This window comes from Eurosta solidaginis, chromosome X (genome assembly GCF_040869045.1).
Source record: "Eurosta solidaginis isolate ZX-2024a chromosome X, ASM4086904v1, whole genome shotgun sequence".
NCBI lineage: Eukaryota > Metazoa > Arthropoda > Insecta > Diptera > Tephritidae > Eurosta > Eurosta solidaginis.
Window position 1 is genome coordinate 199166736 of NC_090324.1, and position 19088 is coordinate 199185823.

A 19088-nucleotide genomic window follows, 5' to 3' on the forward strand; every position below is an offset into this window, starting at 1 on the left:
ATCAGATACCAATGGCTAAAAATGATATTTTCAAAACGGCAATAACAACAACTTTCGGTATGTTCGAGTTTTGCGTATGCCTTTCGGATTAAGAAATTCTTCACAAACCGTCCAAAGGTTTATTAATGAAATTGTTAACGGTCCAGATTTTGTACTTGCATACATTGATAACTTACTTATTGCGAGTGAAAATGAAGAAGAACATTTAACACATCTACGTGTACTTTTCGAACGACTATCCGAGTTTGGGTTAAATATTAAACCAAGTAAATGTATTTTTGGTGTTAACAAAATTGACTTTTTAGGGCACAATATTTGTAGTTCTGGGATCAGGCCATCCGATGAGAAAACAACAGCTATACGTAATTTTGAACGTCCAAAAACTATTAAACATGCACAAGAATTTATAGGAATGGTAAACTCTTACCATAGGTATATTCCAAATCTAGCTGAGTACACGAATATAATATATGATTTAATTAATAGAACAAACAAAAAACGCTAAAACATTAATATGGGACGACACATCAACTAAAAGCTTTGAATGTATTAAAGAAAAGTTTGCATCTAAGGTATTAATTAATGATTTTAATAAAGATGCAAAACGTTCTTTAAATGTTGATGCATCTAATACGGCAATTGGTGGTGTCATACAACAACACTTTAATGGTACATCTGAGCCATTAGGTTTTTATTCAAAAAAGCTTTCTCCATCAGAGGCGAAGTATAGCGCATTTGATCGAGAATTATTAGCCATTTATTTAAATATCAAACATTTTATATACCTTTTAGAAGGGCGACAGTTTACGATTTACACGGACCACAAACCATTAACGTTTGCTTTAAGCTCAAAAACGGAGCGCAGCCCTAGGCAAACAAAACATCTCGAATTTAGTGCGCAATTTACTAATGATATACAGTATAAAAAAGGAAAAGATAATGTTGTAGCTGACACATTGTCACGAGCTTTTGAAGTTGATTAAAAATTCAGAGATTAATTTTAAAGTTTTACAAAATGAACAACAGAAAGATAATGAACTAAATGAACTAACAAACAGTCAAAATTTTAATAACCTTAAGTTAATCAAAGTTCCTGTACTAAATTTTAATATTTGGTGTGAAATTTTGGTTGAATATCCCCGGCCGTATATTCCATTTAATTTAAGAAAAACGATTTTTGAAATGTTACATGGAATATCACATCCAGGTACAAAGGCAACTCGTAGACTAATAAATACAATATATTTTTGGCCAAATATGAACAAACAAATTTATCTGTGGTCTCGAGAATGTATCAGTTGCCAAAAGTCGAAGGTTTATCGTCATACAAAAACAACAATTTTCAAAATTCCCATACCAAAAATAGATTTGAGCATATCCATTTGGATATTGTAGTCCCTTTACCAATATCAAAAGGACATCGGTATATTTTTACTTTAATTGATAGATTTACTCGTTGGCCGGAGGCATATCCATTAAAAGATATTTCTGCTGCAACTATTGCAAAGAAATTTTTTTAATGAATATATTTCTCGTTTTGGCGTTCCTTTAGAAATAACAACAGATCAGGGCACTCAGTTCACATCAAATTTGTTCTCGGAAATAACTAAATTACTTAGGAGTCATCATATAACAACATCTGCCTACCATCCTCAAGCTAATAGAATGGTGGAACGTTTTCATAGACAGTTAATATCATCAATTATGGCTAGAAATGGGCTCAGAGGTTGGTATCAAGAGTTGCCGATAATACTTCTAGGTTTGCGATCAACTTTCAAAGAATATGTTTCGGCTACAACTGCAGAAATGGTTTATGGTCAAAATTTACGGTTACCTGGTGAGCTTTTTGTCTCGGTTAATGAAAATTTAAGTTCGTCAGATGTCTTAAATAGTTTACGTGAACACTTTAAAAATTGTATATCAAATTTAGTCCATCATCAAAATTCTTCTAATAATGTTATTCCAAAGGACTTAAAAGATTGTAAGTTTGTTTTTGTGCGTGTTGAAACCAAACATGCTTGACAACATCCACATGAGGGTCCTTATAACGTTATCGAAAAAGACATAAAAAATTTCAAGGTGGAAATAAATGATAAAATAAAAAATATTGCTGTTGATCGTTTAAAACCAGCATTTATTGATGTTGCACAAATTCCTAACATTAAAGCTAAAAAGAAAGTTACTTTTAATTTGTTTAACAACAATTCTTCGGAAGGGGCAGCAATGTAGTGTTCTTTTTATTTTTATTCAACTTTGTGTTTACTTTGAACTTTGTAATTTTAATATGTTTTATCAATATTTTAATTTTCAATATTGATTTTTCAATTATCAAAAATTTTCATTCTTTGAAATTTGTAAAACAAAAAAAAAAAGTTAAAAGATCAAAATTAAAATATAAATTAAATTTAATTATAACCTACATTTACATACTCATCAAGCAATTTTGAAAACACACTCAGAACTAAGGAATTTACTTGTTACACTCAGCAAAAATTAACAAGTTAAGGACTTGAACAATCGGTGGTAAATCAAAAAGGCAATGTTAACTACAAGAATATGGACAAATGACTGGCAGCATAAAAAGGGTGAAATACTATTCTAACAATCAACAATCGATCCGTCCATCCAACTGGACGACCAATACCTTGACTGGCAGCATGACTGGCACCAACCAATTTAAGTATATTTAAGTATAAAATCAGGACAATTTTGGTAACCTCACGGCAGCTCAACTAGTAGAAGAAATTTTTAATTTCTGCTTAGAAAATTTTTGTTAAGGATAAAACGTAGATTTTTAAAAAGAAGTAAGAAATACTAAATAGATAAAGTTGGGATTCTACCGGGTATTTACCATTTTTATGGGTAAATAACATGAAAATACCCGGAATATTCCTTTTTTGTTTCTTTTTTTGGGTATTTAAAAATCATTTGAATCGAGGCTGCTTGGAATTACAATTCAGAAATTAAATTTAAAGGTCATTTGAAATAAAAAAAATTTCGTTTTGATTTTAAAGAAACAACCCAGCAAACACTCGGAGTCAACAATTAGTCTGAAAGGAGTCCAAACTTTGGATCGTTTACACTCGTTATGAACTCATTTAGGAGCCTGAAGCGAATTGTATATGCTCATATTTTGCCTCTAACATAATTCTTATACAGGCCTCCTTCCGATGTCATATATGATCTTTATTAGCAATATATAATTTTGAGTCTTTTAATGACACTACTTCAGGGCTCTTAGGAAGAATTTTTGCCATATATCCGAAGCGGAAAACATAGGGGAGAAAACTGTTGTGATAAAACTCCCATGAGCTTAAGATAAAAATGAAATAAGTAGAATAAATTGTCGCAGAAAATTTTCTGAGTTTTTATTCTGGTGCCTAGTTTACTGATATTAATATTTTTCGTTTGTTCATAATTTCATCAAACTGGAGTCATAAAAGATGATAGCATTTTTGATGCTGATATTTTTCGGACCCATATTGAACTGCAGAAGTGCAAGAGAATGTTTATAGGCAACACATATTTACGCAAACAAAGCTACCCCTCAAACATGCTCACATCGCTCATAATTTAAGAATCCGAAACGAGTCCAAAATAAGTGGACAATGTAGGAATCAGAAAAGCGTCAAAACGCGTAGGAGAGTAAAAGAAAATTAAATTTTTGCCTTTTATTTAACGGACTAAAAGCTCCTAAGATAGCATGCAAAAATTATCATTTATCAACTATTTATGTTCGTCACAGCGAGTTTGGAACAAATTTTGAAAATTTGTTACGACCATTTTTCATTTTAATACAAAATGAATTACATTTGTACATTATTGTTACCCTTGCTATTCTTTTTTGTATAAGCATCGGCGTTTTTCCGCTCATAGACGCTTCTCGACATTTTTAATGTGACCGCAAAGCTGCCACGCTCTGTCCAGGTGTGTCGAACTATATATGACCCCAATAAGCGCTGACGATGCCTAATAAATAGGCCATATAAGTGTCAGATAATCAGAGTTTATTAGAGTTAAAAATGACGCCGGAGAGTTCCAGTAGAGTATAATATGAGCTATTTAAACGCCTTTAAGACTTATGTCGGACTCTTAATTAGGCTCAAATGATATACGTTAATAGGCTCATATAGGACGACCATTGCAAGAAGGAAATACATTGGTTTCGGCCTCCTAAATGAGCACATACCGACTGTAAACGCTCCAATTTAGATATTTTTCCGACTCTATTTTGACTTAAAATGTTTACTGGATAAACTTAAATTTTTGCAAGGGCATGCATTATTGGCTAAATATTTTTGAAAAACGCTGGATTACAGATTAAAACTAATTCAACCGATAGCATAATGGATAACTACCCACCAATATAAGACAAATTGGGTACATTTTGGATTGAATTTGTGTGTTTGTTCCCATATTTTCCAAAAGATTATTTTTACCCTTCGTTTGGGTAAATATTTGGATATTTACTCCTTTCCCATCTCTATAAATAGAAATTTGTGAAAAAAACCTGTTGAATTTTGCAAAATATAAGAATAAATTGGAATGCCCAATAAATATTTTAAAAGAACTCCTATCAATTGTGATGCATATGATGTGCGAGAAATAGAAAATAGGAACTTTGCAAAAGAATTAGAGTGGTTGAAAGAATTTTAGATATCCATAGGTATAGACAGAGAGCCTACCGTGGAAGATATTATAAGACCAACCACCAGAGAAAAAGAAACGATGCTCATGTTGTTTTTGAAATAGAATACAAAACAATATTTGGAGAAAAAATCTAATATTACTGCTTACTTGCCATACGAATGCATAAACAAAATCAGCATCTGATTTAGAAGAAGAACAAAAAGCAATCGTAAGTCAGACACAAAATACTCAAACAGAAGAAGTAAAAATGGCACAAACGATCGTTGAGTTTATCAAGACAGCTTCTTCAATCCTGCCTGAGTTTCACGGTAAACCAGAGAATTTGTAAGGTTTTCTGGATGCCCTCGACATTCTGGAACAGATCAAGGATAGCCACGAGGTTGTTGATGTCTCAATGATAAAAACCAAGCTAAAAGGAACAGCCAGAAACCTTCTAAGCACTGAAGATTCAATAATGGCGATAAAACAAACATTGAAATCTGTGTGGCATTACCACAAGACAAGGTATTTGTATTGATGTAAATGCATGAATGAGTCTAGCTTGTAATGCACAACCAAATGAATTTCACTTTCGACCACACGCAAATAACTCATAGCGACACAGTCATAGCGGCATAGATAAGTTATATTGAGCCCAGCGGGAAGCCGTATCCATTTACAGTTGTTTAACCCGTATGCGTCACACTGAGCAGCTCAAGTATCGATCAGTATGACTGATCGACAGCGTCGGTTTGTCAATGCGACTGCCCAAATATTATTACATAGTTAGGTAATAAGAATATTTTGCTGACCTGGTATATAGAAATAGAATGTAGTTATTCTTACTGTGTAAGTATTGTATGTAAATATCGTAAGAGTATTGTAAGTCATTTTACTATGAAAGAGAAAGTATTTCTGAATAAAGAACAATCAGATTTCTGCGCTGAACATAAGGGCTCATTGAAATTACTTTGTTTTATCTTCTTCAAATATTTTATATGGCGATCCTGCCAGTCTAGATCAAAATTAGCAAAACTGCTAAAGATCTAGCTGGAGGAAGATCCTGGATAATAACCCAAGCAGGATTCGCCTCTTCAAACATTTTACATGGCGATCCTGCCAGACTAGATTAAAATTGGCAAAACTGCTAAAAATCTAGCTGGAGGAGACCCTGCAAAATTTAAACAAAAAGTAAATTCATTAAAGTCTGCCAATAAGGCATAAGGAACAAATTTCCTTTTTAAGAAATTTTGATTTCCACGCTCAAAAATCGAGCGAAGGGTCATACTTGCAGACAAGGCCAGCAAAAGGACAACACAAAAAATTATACAGCTTAAATTAACAGAGGAAGGAGCGCGCAGGTGAAGTGGAATATACACCCCAGGTGAAAAGCATTAGGCGTGAATAGCAGGAGACGTGGAATGTACAGACCAGGATCCCAACATTAGGCATGAATAACAGTTGAAATGAAATATATACCACAGGATCCCAGCATTGGACGTGAATAACAAGCTGGAGAAGCAACAATTAAATAAAAATGTTTAGAATAAGTACGTATAATTTTAGAATAAATTGAGCGGCCTTAGGAACGCTTACCCATTAGCAAAAATTTTATTTTTGCTTAGGTTTTTTTTTAAATCAGGAATTTAATCTAAAAATTAAAAAGAATAAATTAAATGTTACATAGAAAATTTTTCAAAAATTAAAATTCAAAATTTAAATACGTAAATTGGAATATTTAGGACGTTTTTATAAAGCCTCTTAAATACTCTGTTAGTAATAAATTAAAATGCAAAGGGACTCTTCAGACTTCCCCCTCCAATGGTAGGACGAGAATACCCAACACACTAGAGACCTACAAAAGGAATTAGAAGGACTAAAGAAACTGGGGAAAATAATAGGAATGACTAGGGAACCCACCATAGAAGACATAATAAACCCGACAATCAAGGTGGAGGAAATAATGCGAATGATTAGAAGTGTGTTATAGGTGCCACCATTGGTGGTGGCTGCGCTTAATAGCCGAAATAAAACTTAAATTAATTATGGAAGTGTCAGTGTAGACAGAAAAGGATGTCTTACCGGTTAAAAGTGCGTAAAAAAAAAATATATATATATTAAAGTTTAAAGTATTGAAAACAGTTGAAAGTGCCGAAATTTTTTTTCTACCGCAAATTTAGGGAACCGGCCACCAGTACACTCAAAAACGGACCTGCAGCAAGCTACAAGGTAAGTGAAAAATACAGTTTGTTTAAATAAAATCACAAAAGCTAATAAATTTAAAATTTAATTAAACCTTAAATTATATAAAACCTAAAATTTAATAAAATCTAAAATTTAATAAAATATAAAATTTAATTAAACCTAAAATTTTATATAACCTAAGATTTAATAAAACCTAAACTTGAATAAAGCTTTAAACAAAATAAAATCCTAAATAAATAAAAAAAAACTTTATAAAATACTTATTATCTTACAAAAAAAAAATTTTACCAAAAAAAGTAAAAATAGTATTGTTAATTTTCTAAATAAACCGATACAATAAATTAAATAAATTAATTAATTAAATAAATGAAAATGTAAAATAACTAATGCAAATAAATAAGACATACATTTCATAAAATAAGTTACGTAGCTACATATACATACTTACACATGCAAACAGAAATAAATAGAAATTTCATTAAGGTTTTTTTATTTCTATTACAGGTCCTCACCCGGCGAGGGTATCACTAGACCTCATCCACTCAAGAATATTACAGAGCGGCCGTGGTTATAAAACCACTTAAATGAACGGGTGAGAAGCATTGCAAATCTTATAATTTTTATACTCAGCTGAGCAGAGCTCACAGAGTATATTAATTTTTTTCGCATAACGGTAATCCATAATGGCATAAATTAATCGAGATAGATATATACTTCTATATATCAAAATGATCTGAAAGAAATTCATTTAGCCATGTCCGTCCGTCCGTCCGTCCGTAAACACGATAACTTGAGTAAATTTTGAGGTATCTTGATTCCTGGGCACATATCCCAGATCGCTATTTAAAATGAACGAAATCGGACCATAACCACGCCCACTTTTTCGATATCGAAAAAGTCCGATAATTCATTACAAAACATGGATAAAGCGATGAAACTCGGTAGGCGGGTTGACCTTATGACGCAGAATAGAAAATTAGTAAAATTTTTGACAATGGGCGTGGCACCGCCCACTTTTAAAAGAAGGTAATTTCAAAGTTTAGCAAGCTGTAATTTGGCTGTCGTGGAAGATATCATGATGAAATTTGGCAGAAACCTTACTCCTATTACTATATGTGTTCTAAATAAAAATTAGTAAAATCGGATTACGAACACGCCCACTTTTTAAAAAAAAATTTTTTATAAGTCAAATTTTAACAAAAAATTTAATATCTTTACAGTATATAAGTAAATTATGTCAACATTCAACTCAAGTAATGATACGGTGCAACAAATACAAACATAAAAGAAAATTTCAAAATGGGCGTGGCTCCGCCCTTTTTCATTTAATTTGTCTAGAATACTTTTAATGCCATAAGTCGAACAAAAATTTACCAATCCTTGTGAAATTTGGTAGGGGCATATATTCTATGACGATAACTGTTTTCTGTGAAAATGGGCGAAATCGGCTGAAGCCACGCGCAGTTTTCATACACAGTCCACTGTCTGTCCTTCCGCTCGGCCTTTAACACGATAACTTGAGCAAAAATCGATATATCTTTACAAAACTTAGTTCACGTACTTATCTGAACTCACCCTATCTTGCTATAAAAAATGGCCGAAATCCGACTATTACCACGCCCACTTTTTCGATATCGAAAATTACGAAAAATTAAGAAAATCCCATAATTCTATACGAAATATGAAAAAAAGGGATGAAACATGATAATTGGATTGGTTTATTGAAACAAAACATAACTTTGGAAAAAACTTTGTAAAATGGGTGTGACAACTACCATATTAAGTAGAAGAAAATGAAAAAGTTCTGCAGGGCGAAATCAAAAGCCCTTGGAATCTTGGCAGGAACAGTATCGTATAAATAAATTAGCGGTACCCGACATATGATGTTCTGGGTCCCCCGGTCCACATTTTGGTCGATATCTCGAAAACGCCTTCACATATACAAATAAGGGCCACTCCCTTTTAAAACCCTCATTAGTACCTTTAATTTGAAACCCATATCGTACAAAGACGTTATAGAGTCACCCCTGGTCCACCTTTATGGCGATATCTCGGAAAGGCGTCCACCTATAGAACTAAGTCCCACTCCCTTTTAAATAATCATTAACACATTTCATTTGATACCCATATCGTACAAACGTATTCTAGAGTCACCCCTGGTCTACTTTTACGTCGATATTTCGAAAAGGCGACCACCTATAGAACTAAGGCCCACTCCCTTTTAAAATACTCATTAACACTTATGATTTGACTCCCATATCGTATAAACACATTCTAGAGTCATCCCTGGTCCACCTTTTTGACGATATCTTGGAAAGACGTCCACCTATAGAACTAAGGCCGCCTCCCTTTTAAAATACTCATTAACACCTTTCATTTGACACCCATATCGTACAAATACCTTCTAGAGTCACCTCTTGTCCACCTTTATGGCGATGTCTCGAAAAGGCGTTCACCTTTAGAACTAAGGCCCACTCCCTTTTAAAATACTCATTAACACCTTTCATTTGATTCCATATCGTACAAACACATTCTAGAATCACCCCTGGTCCACCTTTATGGCGATATCTCGAAAAGGCGTCCACCTTTAGAACTAAGGCCCACTCCATTTTAAAATACTCATTAACACCTTTCATTTGATTCCCATATCGAACAAACAAATTCTAGACTCACCCCTGGTCCACCTTTATGGTGATATCTCGAAAAGGCGGCCACCTATACAACTAAGGATCACTCCCTTTTAAAATACACATTAACACCTTTCATTTGATACCCATATAGTACAAACACATTCTAGAGTCACCACTGGTCCACCTTTATGGCGATATCTCGAAAAGGCGTCCACCAATACAACTAAAGCCCACTCCCTTTCAAAATACTCATTAACACCTTTCATTTGATGCCCATATCGTACAAACGCATTCTAGAGTCACCCTAGGTTCATTTTCCTACATGGTGGTTTCCCCTTATTTTGTCTCCAAAGCTCTCAGCTGAGTATGTAATGTTCGTGTACACCCGAACTTAGCCTTCCTTACTTGTTTTGTATAATTCTTTTTAAACATTTTTATTGGCTATTTTTAGAGTTCTATATCGAAATTTTTATTTTAATTTAGCAGTTTTTTTTATCAAGGCATCCGTTTTACATATAGATTTTTTTGTTTGTAAAAATTGGGAAGATTAGAAAAATACTTTTTATTTATTTCTATATCGAAATTTTTATTTTTATTTAGCAGTTTTTTTATCAAGGCATCCGTTTTACAGATAGATTTTTATACTAAGCTGAGCAGAGCTCACAGATTATATTAATTTTGTTCGCATAACGGTAATCCGTAACGGCATAAACTAATCGAAATAGATATAGACTTGTATATATCAAAATGATCTGGGCGAAAAAAGAAATTCATTTAGCCAAATCCGTCCGTCCGTCCGTCTGCCCGTTAACACGATAACTTGAGTAAATTTTGAGGTATCTTGATGAAATTTGGTACGTAGGTTCCTGGGTACTCATCTCAGATCGTTATTTAAAATGAACGAAATCGGACTACAATCACGCCCACTTTTTCGATATCGAAAATTTCTAAAAACGGAAAAAGTGCGATGATTCATTACCAAAGACGGATAAAGCGATGAAGCTTCGTAGGTGGGTTGAACTTATGACGTAAAATAGAAAATTAGTAAAATTTTGTACAATGGGTGTGGCACCGCCCACTGTTGAAAGAAGGTAATTTAGAAGTTTTGCAAGCTATAATTTGGCAGTCGTTGAAGATATCATGATGAAATTTGGCAGGAACGTTACACCTATTACTATATGTGTGCTAAATAAAAATTAGCAAAATCGGATGACGAACACGCTCACTTTTTAAAAAAGAAAAATTTTTTAAGTCAAATTTTAACAAAAAATTTAATATCTTTACAGTATATTAGTAAATTATGTCAACATTCAACTCCAGTAATGATATGATGCAACAAAATACAAAAATAAAAGAAAATTTCAAAATGGGCGTGGCTCCGCCCTTTTTCATTTAATTTGTCTAGAATACTTTTAATGCCATAGGTCGAACAAAAATTTACCAATCTTAAGTAGGGGCATAGATTCTATGACGATAACTGTTTTCTGTGAAAATGGGCGAAATCGGTTGAAACCACGCCCAGTTTTTATACATAGTCGACCGTCTGTCCTTCCGCTCGGCCGTTAACACGATAAGTTGAGCAAAAATCGCTATATCTTTACTAAACTTAGTTCACTTACTTATCTGAACTCACCTTATCTTGGTATAAAAAATGGCCGAAATCCGACTATGACCACGCCCACTTTTTCGATATCGAAAATTACAAAAAATGAAAAAATGCCATAATTCTATACCAAATATGAAAAAAGGGATGAAACATGGTAATTGGATTGGTTTATTGACGCAAAATATAGGTAGGTTGAACTGGCCGGTCCATGAGGACATCACATAGACTGATTGAGTCCGTAGTGTTACCAGAAGTTTGTTTTAACAACCAAACTGATTAGCCCTATCAAAAACCAGGACCTATGTTATAAAATAACTCCGTCCTCTTGGCAAATACTAGAAGCTTCCTAGGACTTAAGCCACTTGCTGCTTCTTGATCTGACAGCTGTATCACTCCTAACAGCTGGAGTCATAGCCTGGCAAGTGCAGGGCACGAGCACAGAACGTGCTCGATCGTTTCCTCCTCCAACCCGCACTTTCTACCTCTGCTATCACTGACCAAGCCTAATTTAAAGGCATGTGACGCCAGAAGGCAGTATCCAGTCAGAATACCCGTCATGAGTCTACAGTCCTCTCTTTTTAATGATAGAAGCAACTGTGTTAGTCTATGGTTGTAAGTCCTACACACAATCTTCGACACTTTACAGCCCCGCGCTTGAACCCACGCCTTTCCCGCTTGGTCGTTCGTGTGCACCTCTCGCATTCGCTTAATCTCGCCCAATCTAATTGGGACATCTACGGAGCAAGCTTCAAGGGATGCGCCCTTTTTAGCTAGTTCGTCCGCTTTTTCATTCCCATCTATCCCCATATGCCCTGGGACCTAATATAGATGTATGCTTCTCCCTGTCCCGATTCTCTCCAGAGACTGCTTACACTCTAACACGCATTTAGATGCTGTGTTATGCGATATTGTTGCTTTAATTGCTTCTTGACTGTCAATATAAAAGTTAACACGGTTGCAGCTTAAGCTATTCTCTTCCAGGGTTTCTACTGCTTTGGTTACGGCTAATATTTCCGCTTGGAAAACGCTACAGTAATCCAGCAGCCTGTAGGATCTGCGGATCAGCGCAATATACCGCAGACCCTACTCCTTCCACTACTTTGGAACCATCGTTGTACACATGTATCGCCTCGTCCACCGTCCACCTCTATTGTGGCCTTAAGATCTCCCTCGAATCGCAGGTAGGGAATCATGTAGTCTGTTCGTCTTGCGATTGATGACGCTATACTACTATGGCCATATGGTTGGCGCTCAAGCTACCCCGAAGCCCCGAGCCTGGTTGCGGTCGTTAACGCTTTGTTCTTTGCTATCAGGTCTACAGGTGGGATGTGCAGAATGGCATACCGTGCAGTCGTCGGGGTTGTTTTCAGGGCTACCGTAATGCTAAGCATCGGTAGTCTGCATACCCCCTCTAATTTTTTGAGGTATGTTGGTTTTTGTGTGGCTTTCCACCAAACAAGAACTCCATAGTATAGAATAGGGCTTACAATCGCTGTAAAAACCCAATGAGAAAGGGAGGGCGATAGGCCCGACGTACACCCCAGCATTCTTTTACATGCATAGAGTGCCGTTGAGGCCTTCTTGACCCTCTCCTCCACGTTGAGCTTCCATGACAGCTTACTGTCTAGGATGACTCCTAGATATTTGTGCAAGGTTTCTCTTGCAAGGTCACCCCTCCTAACTTAGGCCTGGTCCAATTTGGGACCTTGTACCTCTTTGTAAACAAGACCATATCCGTATTCTCCACATTGACTTTCAACTCGACATTAGATGCCCAAATATGAATATCCCGAAGCGCCCGATCCATCAAAGAACTAATCGTTGGAAGGCACTTTCCAATTATGACAATTGCAACGTCATATGCGTAAGCCGTAAGTTTTACGGGTCCCTCATCGAATTGCCTGAGCAGTTGGTTGATGACCAGCGTCCACAGCAGAGGTGATAGCACCCCTCCCTGCGGCGTGCCCCTGTCCACTGATTTCTAGGCCTCGTACAATCCCAATTGTGATATAATCTTTCTGCAATTTAACATGCAGCCGATCCATCTGATTAAGGCAGGATGTACTTTAATGTAATTAAGACCATCCATAATCGCCCATTTTGCAACATTATTGAAAGCCCCGGCAATGTCCAAGAAGACTTCTAGAGCATACTCCTTATATTCCAGGGATTTCTCTATGCTTATTACCACCCTATGCAATGCGGTGTCTACCGACTTGCCTTTGGTGTACGCATGCTGTGTTGTGGAGAGCAGCTTTTCATCCACGTTGGACTTTATGTACACATCTATCAGCCTCTCAAAGGTTTTGAGCAGAAATTATGTTAAGCTAATGGGTCTATAGTGTTTGGGATACACGTGACCGATCTTCCCCGCCTTTGGTAGAAAAGCTACAGGAGCAGTTCTCCAAGAGTGCGGTACATGATTCAGTCGTATGCACCCATCGAATATTATTTTAAGCCATTCCACGACCACCCTACTTGAGACTTGTAGCATGGCCGGGAATATACCATCTGGGCCCGGCGATTTAAACTCAGAAAACGTCTTCAGTGCCCACTCGATCTTGGTATCGGTCACCAAGCCCGGCACTACTAGCTCCGTGATCGAAGTGTGAGTGATGTCTGCTGGCTCCTCTAAACCGCCTCCCGATGGGAAATGTGTATCGAGAGGCACCTCAAGGGATTCCTCACTATTACGTGACCATTCCCCGTTCTCTTTCTTTATTAGTCCCTGGACTATGTTTCCCTTTGCTAGGACTTTTTTCACCCGTGCTGTTTCGCTGGAGCACTCTATGTCCGTACAGAAACTTTTCCATGAGTTTCTCTTCGCCCTGGTAATTTCACGCTTGTAGATCCCTGTACTCGTCCCGACACGCTTCGCTTTCCGCGGTCTTTGCGAACTTAAACATTTCTTTTACCTGTCTTCTTAGAAGACTCAGCTCATTGCTCCACCATGGCGGCTTTGCTTTTCCTCTGAATCTTCTTAGAGGGCAAGCTTTGTTATACGCAGTCATAATCGTCCTTGTTAGGAATTCATTCGACTCCTCCAGTTCCTCTACATTAGCAACCTCTTTGGGTTGTCCCAGTTTTGTTTCTACATGTTTCTGGAATTTAGTCCAGTTCGTTGACCTAGGGTTTCTAAAGGTTCCTCCCTTCTCTACCCTCTTTAGGGGGATGTTGATGTTGATATACGCATGGTCGGAGAATGATGGTCTATCAAGAACCATCCAATCATACCTCGATATATTACGCTCGAAGCTCAATGTAATATCCAGAACATTGCTGGATGTTGGACCAATGTATGTAGGGACATTTCCCCTGCTGGCTATCTGCAAATTGGTTTGCAGGATGTAACAAAACAGAGATTCGTCCCTCTCGTTCGTATCTGCTCTTCCCCACGCATTGTGGTGCGCATTTGCATCTGCGCCTATGACCAACCCCCCTTTGCGCCCTTCCTCCTGTACTAGCCTTTTGCCCTTCATCGGTGGGACCTCCGCAGCATGGGCCATGTAGCAGGCCGCCAGGATAAATGCCTGCTTATTCTTTTGCTCAACGGCCACCGCTACGAGATCTCAGTGGTGTAATTAGGCAGCATATATGAATGCAGCTGCTTCCTTACCATTACTACAGCTCGCACCCGTCCCTCCGTTTGCGCGTGGTAAACGCCAAACCCGCGCGCGCTAAGTCCAGAAACCTTTCCTCCCGATGAGAGCCACGGCTCCTGGATCAGCGCCACGTCAAACGAACCCTCCTCAAGGGTTAGGAGGGGTTCGCTCGACGCCACTTTACTGTATTGGAGGTTTATCTGTAGGACTCGCAGCACCATTGGGCTGTTTGTCCCCCTCCAGCACCTTCGTCTTGACGTCGTCGTCCTCCCCTTGCCCTTTTGGTTTAGAGTATTCGAGGCCCCCTTCAGCCTCTCGTGACTGTTGTGCAGGGTGTTCCTCTGTGCGAGTCACAGGACCATTTAGCGGTTGGTCCTCTTCTAGCACGTTCGTGGTGACGTCGGGGACCTCCACCTGTCTTTTTTCCCTTAGGCTTTTGAGGTCCTTTTCGACTTCGCCCACCTCTAGCGTGTTAGGGTTTTAATCCTCGGGACTTCTTTTCCTGAGTGGCATGTAAATTTTGCCAGTGCCAAAGGACATTTTACCAAGCTGCGTGTACAAAATATCCTCCGCCTGCTTGTTTATTTGGAAGATGTAGAACTGACCATCCTCGGTAGGCCGAGATACAGTAAGTACCTTCCAATGCTGTGTCGGTATGTTCGGATTCTGATTCTGCAGAAGTCGCAGTGTATCCTCCGACTTCATCACGCATGGTATCCATACCTTAACTTTTGGTACCGTGGGGATTTGCGCTTTATCCACCACCTCAAACCGCGCGTTCGTGCCTTGCCTTTGGAGGTTTGGAACCACTTCCTCCAGCCACCGCAAGCTCGCGATATTGTCGCACGCTATCATCTTCACACCATTATACCATCCCCCCGAATCAAAGGTTGGAAGGGGCTTACTTGGTTGTTCCCGCATCATCTTAAGCATTAAGCTAATAAGCTCCCTTTCTACAGATCTCCACCTTTCTGTAGTCATTTTCCGAAAGGACTGCTACGATCAACCAGCGCCACAGTCAGTAACTGCTTTGCCACATCACTCATCTTCTCGGGAAAAGCAGGAGTCTTAGTGTTATCTCCCTTTGGCGCCTCCGAGAAAGCCAGAGTCTTAGCGTTATCTTCCTTTGGCTTATCTCCCACTTCCTTAATTGGAACTTCCCTCTGAATCGCAGCTTTCGAGGTAGTTGCTACCTCGCTATTGGAGCCCATCTGTTTTACAGCTTTGGGCCTACTTGTCTTGTCAATGCGACTGCCCTGCCTCGCGGCTCTAGGACTGGGTCCTTTCTGCCTCTTGAAAGCAGGCTTGTCGCCTTCTGCCGAACGTTGCCTCTTCATTCTGCCATTCGACGCTTCTTCCTCCTCGTACCGATTGCAGAACCGAGGGTTTCTCGCAGCAAACCTTTTGAACTGCCTTCGACCTACTTCTACCGCTTCATGGGCCCATTCCAAGCGCTCGATCTCCACTTCTGTTGGGTCGACCACTACTCCCAAGCGTTGTACAATTCTTAGTGCTGCACGGTACTGCGAGAGAGCTCTTTTACTTCCTCTGCTCCGTACCCTTCTCCACTCTTCTACTCCGTTTTCATTTGTGTGCTTCTCCAACACGGAGTTCATTGAATCAGCACTACTCTCGCTCCCCGAGTCCGACGCATCGCTTAATTCGTATTTGTTGTACTTGGATTGCGACTCAGTCCTCCTCTTTACATCGTCCTTATTACAGTCAGGTAATGAGTCGTTCATCTTGGTCGTACGACCACCTGCCCGACAAGGCGGGCTCAGCGGTCCAGTATTATATACGGGGAAAGAACCGTCCGCCATAGCAGCGCCCCTTACAGTGGTAAGGCCATTAATACTTCCCGAGGTGGCCCGGTATCGGGAAGGCTCCGTTCGAAAACAGCCCCTGGCTGCAAATCGTCCAATAGACACGGTCCGCATAACACCCTGGATTAGGGGTTGGCAGTTCTTGGTCACCGACATCCCGCCGCACTCTTATGAGGTGAAACGGCGTAAATGTCAGTCCTAAACAGCTCCGCCTCATAGTCGGGCGCTATGGAGTTCGGCTAAGCCCTCACGCCAACGACAAGGTGCCTACCATAGTGAGGGCACAGTACTGGATACCTCGCGTGAAAAATATGATAAGATCAGAAATTCAAAAGTGCAAGGTATGCGCAGTGCATAGGAAACAGGCGCAAACACAATTGATGGGCTTTTTACCGACCGAGCGAACCACCTATACCCGGGCATTCACTAACACCGGGGTAGATTTTGCCGGACCCTTTGAGGTAAAGAATTATCAAGGGCGAGGGCTGTCGCGTGTCCATGGGATATGTCTGCCTCTTTGTGTGTTTCTCCACTAAGGCCATCCACTTGGAAGCGACTACCGATCTGAGCACCCGGTCATTCTTGGCGGATTTTGCCAGATTCGTCGCGCGACGAGGCTGCCCGAAGAATGTGTATTCCGACAACGGAACCAATTTTGTCGGGGCATCAAGAGCCCTCAGGGCGGAGTTCAAAACCTTCATGGCTGACTCACGCGCCGAGGTAGTAAAAACCTATACATACCAAAATCTGAGCTGGCATTTTATTCCTGCGTCTGCCCCTCAAATGGGGGGATTGTGGGAAGCGGGAGTGAAAAGTTTTAAATTTCATTTCAAAAGGGTAGCATCCAACCTTAAATACACCTTTTAGGAATTCTCTACCCTGCTTTGCAGGATAGAATCCTGCCTCAACTGCCGCCCCCTAACACCTTCTTCAAATCAACCGTCCGACCTAGAACCATTAACCCCGGGGCACTTTTTAATAGGGGGGCACCTATTAGCACCCCCGGAACCAGACGCAGACGAAAACCCCGCATCAATTATCAATCGATGGCAGCGATTAAAGGCCCTACACTACACCTTTTGTCGACGATGGAAGACGGAATACCTCGCCGAACTTCAAAAAAGGAATAAATGGCGCCAACCTAAAGCAAACATAAAGCTTGACGATTTAGTTGTTATAAAAGAAGACAACCTGCAACCCAATGAGTGGAGGCCCGGGAGGGTTATCAACCTCCATCCGGGATCGGATGAACGAGTAAGAGTAGTGGATCTCATGACGGCAAAGGGAAAGGTCACAAGACCCCTCACTAAACTCGTGCTACTCCCATCCAGCGAAGAGGATCAGGGATCTAGAGAGCCGTAACCGAACCCACGACCCAGGCCCGAAACATACAACCTACGACCCTCCCCCCTCCCCTCCTTTTCAGAGATATATCTATCTGTTGTAAACTGGCATGCGGACAAAAGATACTTTATACCAAACATGCAACCTACGATCACACCCCCCCCCCCCCCCCTCGCTCCGGTATTGCATAAAATTTCTGGAATAAAATTCGTCTTGATTACACTGTGCGACAGTAAAGTATACAAAAACTGTATACTCAGAACTTCATATTGGACTTCTTTCTTTTTAAACGTTTCGAGTTAAAAACTTACATCGTAATTAAATCCAATTCTCAAAGTTGCTCCTCATCTACTGTTGTTGTAGTAGTACCAGCATCAGCAGCTACAGCTTAGTGTCCTTTTCTTCATCCTCATCCTCTTCTTCTTCTTCTGCCCGCTCATTGATAAGACTCTTGACACGTTCAGACGTTTGTGCCGCTTAAGTTTCACTCGTTCTTGTCTTTTCACTACTCTCCTCAATTTTCTCACGATTTTTTCACTTTAATCTCTGGTTGCCTAGCGCCAGTGCCAAAAATCGATTAAACGGTGAACCCAAATATAGATAATCATTGAACTCCAACACATGTGAAACATTTCCCACCGATTTATCAGAACCGTGTAACGATCCAACAATATTGCCATTCCAATCCAATCTTACAATTGTTTGACGTTTAGGCGCCATAAATAACGTGATCTCACATTGTCCGATAAAATGTATGAATTGTTGTGCCAATTTATTAGGATGTATTGTTGATTAGACGGAATGGTAGTTCGAAGAGATTTAGAAGACGTGCCAAAAATACTCGTATACCTGGGAAATTGGCAAACATATTACTGGCACTCGGATGTTCACTGTCGGCGGCAAGTACTACTGATACCCAAATACCTTCGGTGTCGGGTGTCAAATTATCCGGTAGACCAGGTAAACCTTCTACAAAAACTTCACTTTGTCCCGCTTTGGCACCTTTTAGGTGATATTTCGTCAAACTCATTCCTCCAGTTTCGGCAACAACAACGAAATCTTCTTCTGGACTGATCACTATACCATTTGCGAAAAATAATTCGTCCATTAAGCCTTTGCTAACGGTGTAATATTCCTCGGTAGAGTCTTTATATGTGATTCACTCGAAAATTTGTATGCTCGGATACTGTTGCGTTGTTGTTGTCGCTGCTATTGGTAGCGGCTGCGGCAGGCAGACAACTGAAAAGTG

The 19088-nt window shown here is 39.2% G+C and overlaps 2 protein-coding genes across 3 annotated transcripts in view; both read right to left on the reverse strand.

The window, feature by feature from the left end:
- Nucleotides 1-19088, reverse strand: part of LOC137235367 (nuclear factor 1 B-type-like) — a 957540-nt gene that overhangs the window by 873805 nt on the left and 64647 nt on the right. The window lies entirely within an intron of this gene.
- Nucleotides 1-19088, reverse strand: part of LOC137234591 (mitochondrial uncoupling protein 4-like) — a 119341-nt gene that overhangs the window by 97565 nt on the left and 2688 nt on the right. For both annotated transcript variants that reach the window (XM_067758053.1, XM_067758052.1), the window contains exon 2: nt 18151-19078. In XM_067758053.1, coding sequence (XP_067614154.1) covers nt 18988-19078 — 91 coding nt within the window. In that variant the 3' untranslated portion in view covers nt 18151-18987. The remainder of the gene's footprint in view (nt 1-18150; nt 19079-19088) is intronic.